Source organism: Tachypleus tridentatus, chromosome 9 (genome assembly GCF_004210375.1).
Source record: "Tachypleus tridentatus isolate NWPU-2018 chromosome 9, ASM421037v1, whole genome shotgun sequence".
Taxonomy (NCBI): domain Eukaryota; kingdom Metazoa; phylum Arthropoda; class Merostomata; order Xiphosura; family Limulidae; genus Tachypleus; species Tachypleus tridentatus.
The window spans coordinates 107,011,037-107,025,224 of NC_134833.1; the positions used below are offsets into that span (position 1 = coordinate 107,011,037).

Below are 14,188 nucleotides of genomic sequence, written 5' to 3' on the forward strand. Positions count from 1 at the left end.
AAATCCACACAGAAACTTTATGAAATCTAGAATCAATTACACTTTGCTGCTTTTTATGAATTGCTAAAGTCAAATGTAGGACTAACTGTAAAATATACAGATTTATTGCTAAAGCATCAGTTGTTTTAGAGTTCCACCCCACAATAAATTTATACCTTTTCTTCTGAATGCATGTGTTACATGTAAAGGACAAATACTGTTCTCACTGTTAGCTATTTACCTGGTTCACCAGTGCTGTCAAACATAGCACATGTAACAAAAGGTTTTACAATAATGCAATGATTTCAGGTTTATGGGAGATTCAAGCACAATGGGAGTAAAGTCATAATTGTTTTCCTAACTGGCTTCTAGTTGAGCCTCACTAGTTATTACATTGTTCTGCCATTTATCAAGCACTTTCACTCCTACCAAGACAAAATAAATAATTCAACACTTGGAACACTCTTGGTATGATAAGAACAGTAAAGAAAAACTGTTTGATTGTATTACTTTCAAGAAATCACAACTAACATATAATGAAACTATGGAAGATGTGAACAGTTCTCTACAATTTATTTTAGACGTCTTTACTTTCGTTTCGTGATAGCACCTGTGATATCTATGGTTGTCAATCTACAATACAACTTGGAATGAGGAGTGACTTCTGTCTTGCTTCATTGCCATTTTAGTCCACGCAATGAAGATAACTTGTTGACTCACAAATAGCCTCTAACAGTAGTGACTGTTAAGTAGATCATTCTCCATATTTTTCTCATAGCATGAGGAGTCCATTATATTGTTTTTGGGTGACCAAGCCATGTAGAAACTTTTTTTATGTAACTAGAATTGCATTGTCACTTTATTCATTGCCAAAAGTGATATTGCAAGAGACATGCCAATTAATTGTTCTCTTTAACCACTCATCTTCCAACTTTGTGACCTTTTGTTTGTGGCATGGCTGTTTATAGTAGTCTATAATGAGCTATATGATGGTCACTTAGTATCCTTGGGGGTGTTTATTTTTAGGCTTTATGCTTATTGATGGTTCTCATGTAAAACCATATGTATAAATCTTTATATGGCATGACATCTATATGTTAAGATTACTTAAACAAAATACTATAAAAAATATTATTTGGAAGGTATTCTATCATTAACAATGCATTAACTGCCACCATTATAGCTATTATTATTCACTCTTGTAATTGAAGAAACCTAGTGAATCTATGACAGTCTGCATTGCAAAAATATTGGATTGGTTTTTGCAAATTAGAGATGCAGCTCCCCTTTCTTTTACAACCATTTAAATTGTCAAAATTACGTCACTGCCAGCTACAATGGCTTCGAGGTCAATTTTGCCACTGTAGCCATCCGAGTAGATTAACTGCTCAAATATTGGCTCCTCCTCATCTGATCAACACAAACATCCACTGAGGAAGGTTTGATTCTCTCTTCCTCTGCCAAGACAGAGCAGTATACAATAAACTCATAATCAGAACATTCTACTCAGAGACTGTTTATTTCTAAGCATATTCAATGCTTCAGAGGCTCACCACTGATATACAATTCAACATTTCAGTATGTTGTGTGCTCTTACTGAATTTTTTAATTTGATACATTGAGTTCTTGCAGCACAAGAAAAAATGAAAGCAGATACAAGTGGCTTATGCACTCCTGCATATTCCAGTCATGCCCAGTGTTTTCATAATAATTTGCTTTTATTGTCCTATATGTATTTTAGCTACATTTTCAATTATTTTGGTGTAAAAGTTAAAACATTTGAACCAGTGTGGATGTGCAATAACTAAAATATTCTTATAGACACTAGGTCTGCAACTAGTGACAGTTAATACACTGGAAACACAGTTTCTCTTTCACAAATTAATATGTTTGGTGAACTGACAATAAACTGTTCCATAATTAGTAATCAGTAGATATGTTAGATAATCATCCTAGTAAATTCAACCTGAACTCACAATCTTAAATAGAATGTGTTTAACAGTCTGGAAGTCAACCACTCAGTTAAATCATGAAATTAAGGATGGTAAAAAGGAGTCTTCATTATGTCCATCTCCACCTTTTGTGACTTGACAAATGGCTGATTGTTTACATTTGCTCCTTAATTAGTGCTAAAGTGAATTATTCATATTCAGCTAATTTTCCTGAATTGATGCATCAGCCAATACATAATAACTCATTTCATTTTGTGAACTAATCAGTTACTACTAGGATATACTGATAATCAGAATTGTTTCTGGGAGTGGATCAGTAATATCATGGCTAATTCATCTCCAAAACAGTACCTTTAACTTTTGTTACAATTTGTCCAGGAAAATATATTTATTTTTTATACCTATGAAGGAATGTTGACAAAAAACGTGTTTTGATATTAGCTCCAATGAGAGGTTTTTCCCAGTAGCTTCAATTATTTTTTAATGTAACACCTTGAGATAATGTCAGTACCATTACTGTATAACAATTCAGACTCCATGGGTAGGAAGGTTGTAATGACAATATAATCTTTATTTTAGATTAGTGTAATGAATGGGATAGTCTAGACAGACCAAAAGGTACTTTATTTTCCTTACATTATATGTATGCATACATGTAAATGTAATTACATGTATTAGGCAGGGATTATATTATTGATTGATTATAAAGGATTTACAAAAAAAAATTTACAAAAGAAAATTATAGAACTTTCTAAGAGTCATACTAGGCCTCATGATGCATGAATTTAACAGTGACGGATGTGAAATATAGATCAACCCTGTCTTTGATACCCCAGTTTTGTTTTTGTCCAGATTTTAAAATTAAACTAAGTATTTCATGGGATTATGATTTAAAAATAGCTGTGTTTTTAGGATTTCAAGGACCTGTACACAGCCTGTTTAATGCAACATCAATACACAATGTATTCTGTGAAGAGAATGTATTTCTTTAGGAACAACATTATAAGCTAAGCTGTATATGATATATACATATAAACAAAATTTGTCAAGCCATATTTTACCTCTGTGAAGGAACAAGTTTAAGTACGAACTGCAACTGATACACTAAAAACCCAGTAAGTGAATTAATATTAAAATCTTCATGATTAAATGAAGCAGGTGTGCCACAATTAATATGCATGTTACCTGTAGCATCAATATAATATTAGTGCTGCACAGAAAATCATTTTAATTTGATGTATTGAGCAAATATCAAATCATGCACAATTTCTTTCTTTGTAAACATTAAAATATCTATACAACATAAAAACTATCACTGGACTACACTACATAAAAAACATCTCATTAAAGTAAGATTCCACTAAGGTCAAGCTTAAAAAATGTTTGTTTGATGTTGTTTACTCACCCCTCTCAGGTATGGGTAGGTAGGGTTTTTTTGCCCTTCAGATTGCCAGTAGCATGAAGTCTCTCTAGAAATTTTTTAATAAAAACATCACAAAATGTGCATTCTCAAAGCTTAAAAGGCAAAAAACAAACTCTATTACTATGAATTTATTCCATAGATGAAAAACCCTATTGCATTTTCTTATAATTTTGCCACATTTTTCATACAATTAAAATTTATAAGTTCATTGCAATATTAAATAAATACTTCTTCAATGATTGAAAAGTTTAATACATACTTATCTGGGTAGAAATAAGAATCAAAATCAAGGAATAGGGCCCTTGCTTATAACTGATTCTTTTCTACTTAAAAATCAGCATGGAAGGTCAGATTATTTCTAGTGCCACTGTGGTTTGTAGCATTGTAATTTATTTTCAGTTTAATGATATTGTGCTTTTAGATCAAATTACAAGTTAGTATTGTAAATTTTATAATATACCATTTACAGATTATTAATTCTACCTCTACAACTGATGTGGTATTATATGCACATTTGGTCACTAAATAAACATGAGAAGCATGCTACCTGGCTTGTAGAATAGTTCCATGTTTAGCAACAATGTAATTACTGTTACTTTTTAAGAAGACCAGCATAGTCATAGCTACAGTAATTACATTGTTGCTAAACATGGAACTATTCTACAATAGTTTGTAGAATATGTAGATTACAAATATGTTTGTAATCTATCTTGTAGACCTTCTGGGTAGCAGTGAAAATTTTCTACCATGTACTTACTGTTTGACAGTATAGTTAGAATAACTGCATTCTAACACTGGATGTGTGCCCTGAGCCAGCAAACAGTCTACAATGGGTGTGGCTCTGGGTACTCATACTTGGATATTTTAGTAATTCCAAATTAGAAATGAAATAAAATTGACAATAATTTATAAAATATTATTTCAGTTTTAAATTTGATTTCTTGCTTCCAAATGATAAGGAGGCATAAATGTGAATGTATGACAGCATAAGTGGTGTGTGGAAAAGAGTATTGGCTTGAAGTGCTTTGATGTGTATGTGCAGTTGTGCATGGTTATTATTTCTATTACCCAGTAAACCAATCATACTAAACTTCATCAACATCAAAATGCATTATATTTAACTCAGATTGTCAAAATTATTTTGAAATTAATATACTTAGTTAATTTATTAATGAAGTGACAGTGGTATTAATTGTTTCTGGTACATAATTTATGAACATGTTTAAAATTTAGAAATTGGGAAAAAACAAATTACTACTTTAATGCACAGTAAAATCAAAGTAGATATCAATAAATCATACACTTTATTAAAAGAATACCAGTAAGTGCTGTGACACATGGTAAACTGTCACTAACTCAAATGTTTAGATGTCGACTGAAAAAGAACACAGATGTATAAGTGCATTTACATACATTATTAAATGCCAAGAAATAGCAAAATGGCAAAACTTCACAATAGATTTAATACTGATTTTCTACCAAATCAGCCAAAAGTAGAGAACAAGTATTAATTGTAATCTTCCAATAAAGCACAAGCCATTTGACTTTAATATCACAAGTTAAAAATACACACCACAAACCAAGTATGATACAGAAACTGTCAGTTTTATCTTCTGTTTCCTCTAATCACAAGGTTTATAAATGCATTTTTCTGCCATGATACACTATCAGTTTTAATGATCCTACAAATGAAATATCAACTCCTCAGTAAGCACCAGAAAAATACATGCTAACAATAAATTTTGTCAAATAAGCAATACAAAACCCTGTATTTTAGTTATGTTTTCCTGGTAGCCATTTCATTTCCTTGAACAAAAGTTAATACAAGTTCTATGATTTCATGAATCTTAAAATAAAATATGGAGACAGTATATGTTCTAAAGCTATCACCATCTTTCTCACATCTGAGAATTTACAATGGAACTTGTACATTGCAATCAACAATAGTATACAAGACCTGACACCTTACGAACAAAAGCTGAAATGGAAGTAGATATAATTATAAAAAAGAAATCATCTGTTGCAGGGAATTACCTGTTGTATTGGAAAGAAATCAGACCTTACTGAATACATGCCAGATATATAATATGACCTACATAAAACAGCATACCAATGACTAACTTTCACCTGAACATTAAGTCTTAACATGAACACAAGTCATTGCCAGGAAGTATGCATAATTCTCACTAATAATGAGTGATGTCGAGAAAACCCACTTGTAGAAAAAAATATATATGTAAAAACAGCTCTACGTAAAAAATGTTCTCAACCCAAATGAGCCGTTTTTACATGTATAATTTTTTAATTCTCACTACTGTTTTCTTCAAATTGATCCACTAATGTGACGTGTTCATGATCTGGTCTAGTCACTTAGAATGTGATAACACGGAGGTTGGATAACATTTAAATAAAATATGTAGTATTAATGACACTGCAGCATAAACCTATGCTATTAACATGAAAAGATGGTGACATCATTACTCTGCATGCCAGGAAACAACTCGCATGGTTATGTTCACTGTGCGCCTCCTTTTGTGCATTTACTGAAGTGTATTTGCAATGCATGCAAACAATCATACAAGCAGCTAATATGTTTTCAGAAAATGTTTGTTGATTTATAAGTACTTTAAATATGAACATAATGATAAGGCTGGTAATAATAATAAAGGGAGGTCAAATCCCCACTTTTTTTTTTGAGGTATACCATTTTTTTGTGGATTGACTGCCAACATTAAAGTTTTACTTTTGGCCTCAGCATCACATAATATTTTGAAATCATGAACTAACACTCCTTCATATTATACAAAAGATGCTATCATTTACTGATTATAACAATGTTGTTTCAAAACAGACTTCAGTAAAAAAAAACAAACCCCTACAATAAATCCTCATGGAAGATGATTTAAATTTTCAACATGTATATTAGAAATGATTAAATTACTAAAAGAGTATAGAGCAATTACTATTCTATAACAATAACCTAATCTGCAGCTCTGTCTAAAACCTAAACATTCGTTGGTTATTTTGAGACTTCAACACACATTACTCCTTATTCGTGCACACACACTTAGATGTTTGTTTTCACTGTAATCAGTAAAATCTATACAACTGGTCCAGTCATAATAACAAATGCTCAACAGAAATAAAAGTTGTGTATATTGCCTTCATTACTGAGCTAGTTTTATTCTTTCAGTCTCCTTCTAAACACATTACCACACACAAAAGTAGACTCTTGGCTTTAGCAGTTTTCTAAAAAGTTGACAAAATCCAAATTTAGTGAACTTCTTCTGAATCACTAGATAAATTCTCACAGTTCTGGTCACTTCCAAAATTCTTATCAAATTTCTTTAGTTGCTGAAAACTAACAAACTCGATACTTCTTTTTACTTTTTCACAAATATCCTGATGTACTTCTTCTGGTGTTCCATCTGCATTGATAACCTACAAAAGAAGTCTCTATATGTATATATTTTTTATGGTAAAATTAGTAAATGGACTTAAACAGTTACAATTAAATGGATAGGACGTTAAAAAAATAACATAGGTTAATCACAGTTTAATAAAGAAAACCACCTTCGAAATCTAAAATTTTCAAATTGAACAATAAAGCCTTTTTTTTATTAATATTGTTTTAACAGCATTTAATTTATTAGGAACACAGGCATCCTATGCAGAACAAATCTTTATGTAAAAAAACTACAATACAGAACCAAGTACCAAATTTATATTTTGTGGGCAAATATCATGACATAACAAATAAAAGTTAAATACTTTATTCTTCTTTTACTATTAATCACTGAAGAAAAAATCTAAAAGTTGAAAGTAAAACAAATTAGCTTTGTACTTTTAATACCATAAGTTATTTCAGTCCTCATGGTACATTTTATCCATATAAATCTTTAAATAAAATAAGCTGGCAGTATTAAGTATAGTATATAGACCTAAAATATTTATACACAAGTAATGGATGAAGACTATCACAATGTAAGTTATAAAAGTAAAAATTTCATTTAGAAATGAAGTCAAAACTTTTTCATAGATACTATTAATTTATTTTGTAGAGTGCTGCACCTTCACAGAAGGAGCAAAACCATAAGATAAATTTGGAATTAATCTTTATGGTATTCATGAAAGAAAATGGCATATTACATTAATAATGCAGCTATAACACATCTACCTATTTACATAAGACATTTAAGCTAACAAGGAAATAGCACACACAGTTATTGTGAACTTACTAACTTCATAATCAATAGAGTAATGTTAATTAAATAAAGCTAAACTATGAAATATGTTTTTAATAAAATGATTTACAAGTTGTTTCACATGGGTATTGGACCCAATAATTTTATGTTGCATTGATTGACTGATTGATTGATTTAGTATTTTATGGCACAAAGCAGCTAGGCCATCTGCGCCAAACATCCAGTAAAAAGGTAAAAATAAATTAAATGTAGTATAATACATAAAACAAAACATCATTGAAAAACAGAAAAAGTATAAAACCAATGTTGACAATGTTAAGAGAGAAAGCAGAGTAAGAGAAGTGGTAAAGGACTTTCTCTAGCAAAATAGTAATGATCATAACCCGCCAGGAAGACTAACAGGTAAGTACAAGAACCACCGTCAGTCACCTGAAGTTGGTCTTTCTAGTCCTAGTTCTGGGTTGTGTGTCATTATGGCCAGTACTAAAAGGTAAAGTAATAAAAGTGTTAAATGACATGCAGCAAAAGTGTAATAACAACTCGCCAGAACGACTAACTGGTAGTTCAAACAGCAGTGTTAGTCACCTGAAGTTGGCCTTTCCAGTCCTGGTGTTGAGTTATTTAATGTTCTGGCCATTTTACAACATCAAATTGAACAAGAGAGATTGAGACTGAAAAGGGAACCACAATTAAAAAGGTGTAATGAATAAATATCAAACACTTAAATGAGGTTAAAAAGATTAATGGCCATTAAAAAACTAAAAACGTTATCAAGGTGGACAGTGTCACCATCACCAATAACACTGTCCAATGTTACAGACAAACCCTGGGACAGAACATGTTTAAAATAGTGCTGTTGTTGAGAGTTGTAATGATGGCAGGAAAGTAAAATGTAGCTTACAGTGATTTGAGTGTTACACATTGGTGCATCAGTTCCAGATAAAAGAAAATGATGAGTCAAAAAATTGTGACCAATGCATAGTCCAGTTAGAACAACTTCCTCCTTCCAAACCTTATGGAAGCAAGACAGCCAAAGCCCAATATAGAGTTTTATTTGAAAAAGCTTGTTGTCATGTTGCTCACTCCAAATGGACTGCCAGCTGGCACAGAGCCAAGCCTTGAATACAGGACCATAGTCCATGTATGGAATAGGCACAGTGGTGATAGTGTCAGAGCAGATAGATTTAGCTACCATCTCTGCAAGCACATTCCCTCAAATACCAACGTGGTCTGGTATCCAGAAAAACTGGATAGAAGTAGATGTTAATGAGAAATGGGCCAGTCGGTTTTGAATATCAGTGAGAACAGGGTGTGAGCCAATGTGATGTGATTCCAAGGCCATCAGAGAACTAAGGGAGTCAGTATAAATAGTGCAGTCGGAGTACTGCTCAGCTTCGATATGATCCAGGGCACAAGATATGGCATACAGTTCAGCAGTGAACACAGAAGCTGTAGGGGGGATTTTGCGTTAAACCACCGAACCGCAACAAACCATGGCAGAGCCCACAGAGTCACATGATTTTGAACCATCTGTATAAACTGGAATAGAAAGGGTGTTCAAAAGATGTTCAGTAAATAAAAGACGATACTTCCAATCGGAAGTATCTGCCTTTTTCAGATGACTTAAAGAAAGGTCACATTTGGGGGCTGTAATAAGCCATGGGGGGGATGGGCTGACCAGTGGATTCTGCAATGTTTTCCAAGGACAGACCCAATTCATCCAATTGCGCCTGGATGCGAAGGCCAAAAGGAGCAATAGCAGATCGTCTGTTTTGAAAAAGTAAGGCCCACTGAGGAAAAAAAACACCTCCCCAAGTGGGATGCTTTGGTGAGGAGCAAAGTTTCGAAGAATACAGTAAAGACAGTTGCAAACGGCGAAGGTGCAGAGAAGGTTCGTGAGATTCCACATATAAGCTCTAAACTGGGGAGGTGCAGAAAGCCCCAGTGCAGAGTCAAAGTCCTTGATAATGAATGGGGTCCAGCATCTTTAAGGCCGAGGGTCTGGCTGATCCATAGTCAAGTTTTGAATGAATAAGAGCATGATACATTTTTAACACAGAACAACGATCTGCTCCCGAACTGGCAGTAGAGAGGACACGGATGATGTTCAGTGCTTTTGTGCATTTGACCCGAAGCTGCTTTAAGTGTGGTATAAAGGTCAGCTTACGGTCAAAGATAAGCCCCAAGAACTTGGTCTAAGGGACCACTGGCAGCAAAATTTACTGATATGTAGTTCAGGATCAGGGTGGATACCCCATTGGCGGCAAAAGTGCATGCAAACGGTTTTAGAAAGAGAAAAATTAAAGCCGTTCGCCATAGTCCACTTCAGTACACGATTGAGAGCAATTTGTAGTTGCCACTCAATATATCTCCTGTTCGACGACTGACACGAGATGTGAAAGTCGTCAACATAGAGCCCGTTTGCAACAGTGAGAGGGAGTTGTTCAGTGATGGTATTTATTTTTATACTGAAAAGTGTGACACTCAAAACACAGCCCTGAGGGACCTCAAGTTCCTGTACAAAAGAACGGGAAAGTGTCGAACCCACATGAACTTGGAATCTCCTGTCCATTAAAAATTTTTTAATAAATATAGGTAAATGGCCACGTAACCATACATATGGAGGTCTCACAAAATGCCATACCTCCATGTTGTGTCATAAGCCTTCCCAATGTCAAAGAATATTGATACAAGATGTTGGCATTTGAGAAAGGCTTCTTTGATTGATGTTTCAAGTCAAATTAGGTTGTCTGTGGTGGAGTGCTGTCGTCGGAACCCACAATGGGTGGGCAAGAGGAGGTTGTTTGATTCGAGGAACCAAACAAGACGAGCATTAACCATCCTTTCTAATGTCTTACAGAGACAGCTCGACAAAGCAATTGGACGGTAGTGTGAAGGAATCTTGGGATCTTTCCCAGGTTTAGAGAAAGGTAAGATAATAGCCTGGCACCAGGCATCAGGAAAAACATTCTCCTGCCAGATCCAGTTGAAAACAGAAGAATATCAAGAGAAGCAGGAGAGAGATAGCACAGCATGTCATAGTGTACATCATCAGGTCCAACAGATATACTGCTAGACCGATGAAGGGCCATTTTCAGTTCCACCAGTGTAAAGGGACAATTATAGTCAAAAAGACAGTCAGTATGAAAGGAAAGAGGTGAACGCTCTGCCCGAGTCTGGCCAAGAAGGTGGAGGAACTACCAGAAGTGCTAGATACCTGGCAAAAGCTTTCACCTAGAGTACTGGCGATGCTCTGGACATCAGCTACCTCTTGGCCATCAGAGAGTAAGATGGAGAGGGGGACAAAATTGTAGTGCCCACTGACCTTTCACATCCTGTTCCATATGACCTTGGAACTGGTGGTAGAAGATATGCTAGTTGTGAACTTAATCCAAGATTTTTTCTGGCTTTGACGTCTTACCCACCTAGCATGTGCATGGGCCTGTTGGAAAGCTATGCGGTTCGAAAGTGTGGGATATCTACAGAAAGTATCCCAAGCCCGTTTTTGAGCCTTCCGTGCCAAGTGGCAAGCAGGATTCAACCACGGAAGAGGATATTGTGGAAAACGTTTCGAGGTTGTAGGAATACACTGAGCAGCTGCTTGTATTATACAGTCAGTTACCGCTGCCACACAGTCGTCTATTGATGGCTGATTCACAATGGCAGGATCAAGTTTTGCGAGAGCAGTAAAAGTGGACCAGTCTGCCTGATGCAGCTTCTACCTGGGCTCGCAGGTAGGGTGGCATCGACCACAGCCAGTCTCTCTCAAAAGTATAGGAAAATGATCACTGACTAGTGGATTGTTGTCAACCCTCCATGAAAAATGGGAAAATAATGAAGGGGAGCAAACCAAGAGATCAATAGCGGTAAAGGACTGACTAGGTGCGTGAAAATAAGTGGAAGAACCAGTATTGAAAAGAGAAAGATTGTGATCAGAGAGTGTACGCTCTACAGAGCGACCCCTCCTATCAATAACAGCACTTCCCCAGAGCGGATGATGTTCATTAAAGTCCCCCAGGATTAGAAATGGAGATGGCAACTGTTCAACAAGAGCATCAAGACCTCATTGATCATATGTCTCTCCAGGGTACAGGTAGAGAGAACAAACAGTGATGGTATGACCCAAGGAAACACGGATGGCTACAGCCTCCAAGGGTGTGTTGAGTGACAAAGACAGGGTGGGCACATGCTGATCAACCAATAGTGCCACCCCTCCATGTACTTGTCCATCACACAGCCTGTCATTTCTGTACAGAGAAAACTGCTGAATGGTGACTGTATCAGCAGGTTTTAGAAATGTTTCTTGTAAGGAAAGACATACAGGATGGTAGGAAGCAATTAGTGTTTTGATATCATCCAGATTAGAACGTAAACCTCGACAGTTCCATTGTATCAAAGTGGCCATTTTTAATGACGGGTAGGTGAAGTGGCTGGAGAACCCTTCTGTTTACGACCACGTCTTTTTTCCTTACTGTCCTAATTCGGAGGATGTATTTCGACCTCTATGGATCTTGCCCTGGGTCGATTGGGCCGGTCTTTGTTGTTGAAAGAGGATTCCAGTGACTGAGGATGCAAACGAATGATTGTTTTGCATTGTGGGGTTGGAGAAAAAGATGTATCAGAAGAAATGCCTGTATTTGAAACCGAAGGATGTGGATCTTGAGATTTGTTGGACTGTATGGGAGGAACAGAGATGGGTGTAGACGTCGATTCATCAACCTTTTTAACCATGGAGGTCAAAAGACTTTTCACCTGTTTTGAAAATGATTCTCTTGGAGGTACAGAGAGATCTGTCTGCACTCCCACTGTAGTTGTGGAACGAAGTGCAGCAGCATATGTCCGAGATGGAGTGCTGGACAGCAACTTCCGAACCTCAGGATAACTAATGTTATGGGTCGTTTTCAAACACTGCACCTCTTTTTCCTCCAACCATTTTGGGCAAGAACGAAAGTAGGAAGGGTGGGAACCATTGCAGTTGACACAATGTGGGTCCATGTGACACTCATAGGCATCGTGGTCCTTGCCTCCACAACTAGCACATGTCAGGGAACCACAACAGGACGTCTTTGAGTGGCCGAACCTCTGACATTGGAAACATCAAAGAGGGTTTGGAATGTACAGCCGTACCCTGCAAATTAGATAACCTGCCTTGATGGTGGCAGGTGCACGTGGTGATGTAAATGTCAAATCGAGGGTATTGGTTGGCAGTGTAACTCCGTCTTTGCGAGTGGAGATGCGCCTCACTGCAGAAACTCGAGTGGAGAGACCAGTGAGAATCTCTGACTCGGGGACGTTCTCCAAATCCCTCTCAACAATAACCCCTCATTATAAATTCAAGGTAGCATGAGGGGTAACCTCAATAGGTACATCCCCAATTGCCTTTGAATTCAAGAGGAGTTCACTGTGTTGAAATGTGGATGTTTCAACCAATATGTCTCCAGATCAAAGCTTCTTTACTGACTTTGGAAAGCCAGCAAGTCCCTCTAGTCCCTTCTGAATAAAAAAGGGGGACATTTGCCCTAAATTTTTTTCTGAAAGAGAATGTAATATAAGAAAATGGGGTACAGGTGTTATAGATGTTGAAGATTGTTGCTCAGAGTCTTCGAGACGTGGTCGTTTACCTATTGACTGTTTTTTCACTATTTTATTTAAATTTTTTTGTTGGAGGATCCATAGGAAAAAAGGAAAATTTCAGTACCCACTGACCCCACCCACCATGGAGCCCTATGGGAGGATGCACTACAATGTCATGCAAGGACATTGCAGCAACGCCAGGGTTTCGTGAGCACTATACCCAAACACAAGCATCAGACACAATGTCCACAACACCCGTTGAGAACTTCCAACACACTGGTTGACTTTTGCCCAAGTGAACCAGCCGATTGACCCAAGGGGGCCACCCAAAGGCCATCCGTCTATAGGAATTCAAGGCCAAAGTGGTGTGTTAGGGTTGGGCCCCTCAACCACCAGGATCCTCTCCTCCCCTTCATGGGTCGCCATGCATGGCAAACTTGTGGGTGGATGTTTCGATCCCAGAGGACGTAAACTGAAAGAACAGAACTTCTCTGGGAGGTCCCCTCACCACGTACAGGAATCCACACCGAGGGGTTTATGTTGCATATATGCAAATCATGAATACAATCTAAAGAGGTTATAATTTCATTGTATGGGCCACCTGTTAGGCCAAACTTGGATAATTGTATTCAGGACTATGAAACAGTGGAAAAAAGACCTAGAAGAACGAGATAGAAATAAAAACAATACCAAAAAGATAACAGAAAGAGGACCACAGAGAAACAGATATCATGAAGAAACTGACAGAAAATCTAAAGACAATCAAAAGTTAATAGATGAGAATTTAAAGAGTTGAAAGAAAGAGACAATGGTAAAAGAAAAATTAAGAACAATAATAAATGCACAAAATGTTTCAAGATGTACAAAGGCAATGCAACTGCAGAGAGAAACATCAGTGACATAATAAAAGTTGTAAAATGAATTGATAAATATAAAAATCAAACCAATCATATTTCATTCTGTATCTTCCAAAGCTTTTAACCTAAAAAACCAGTTACTGTAATGCATGAAATAAAATAAACTAGTTTATATACACCTGATACCACAACAGCAAT

The 14,188-nt window shown here is 36.2% G+C and overlaps 1 protein-coding gene across 4 annotated transcripts in view; it reads right to left on the reverse strand.

The window, feature by feature from the left end:
* Positions 1–4,639: 4,639 nt before the first annotated feature.
* The window catches only part of LOC143225993 (thymidylate kinase-like), a 35,417-nt gene continuing 25,868 nt past the window's right edge, over positions 4,640–14,188 (reverse strand). For all 4 annotated transcript variants that reach the window (XM_076456309.1, XM_076456310.1, XM_076456311.1 and 1 more), the window contains exon 6: positions 4,640–6,795. In XM_076456309.1, the coding sequence (XP_076312424.1) occupies positions 6,628–6,795 (168 nt within the window). In that variant the 3' untranslated portion in view covers positions 4,640–6,627. The remainder of the gene's footprint in view (positions 6,796–14,188) is intronic.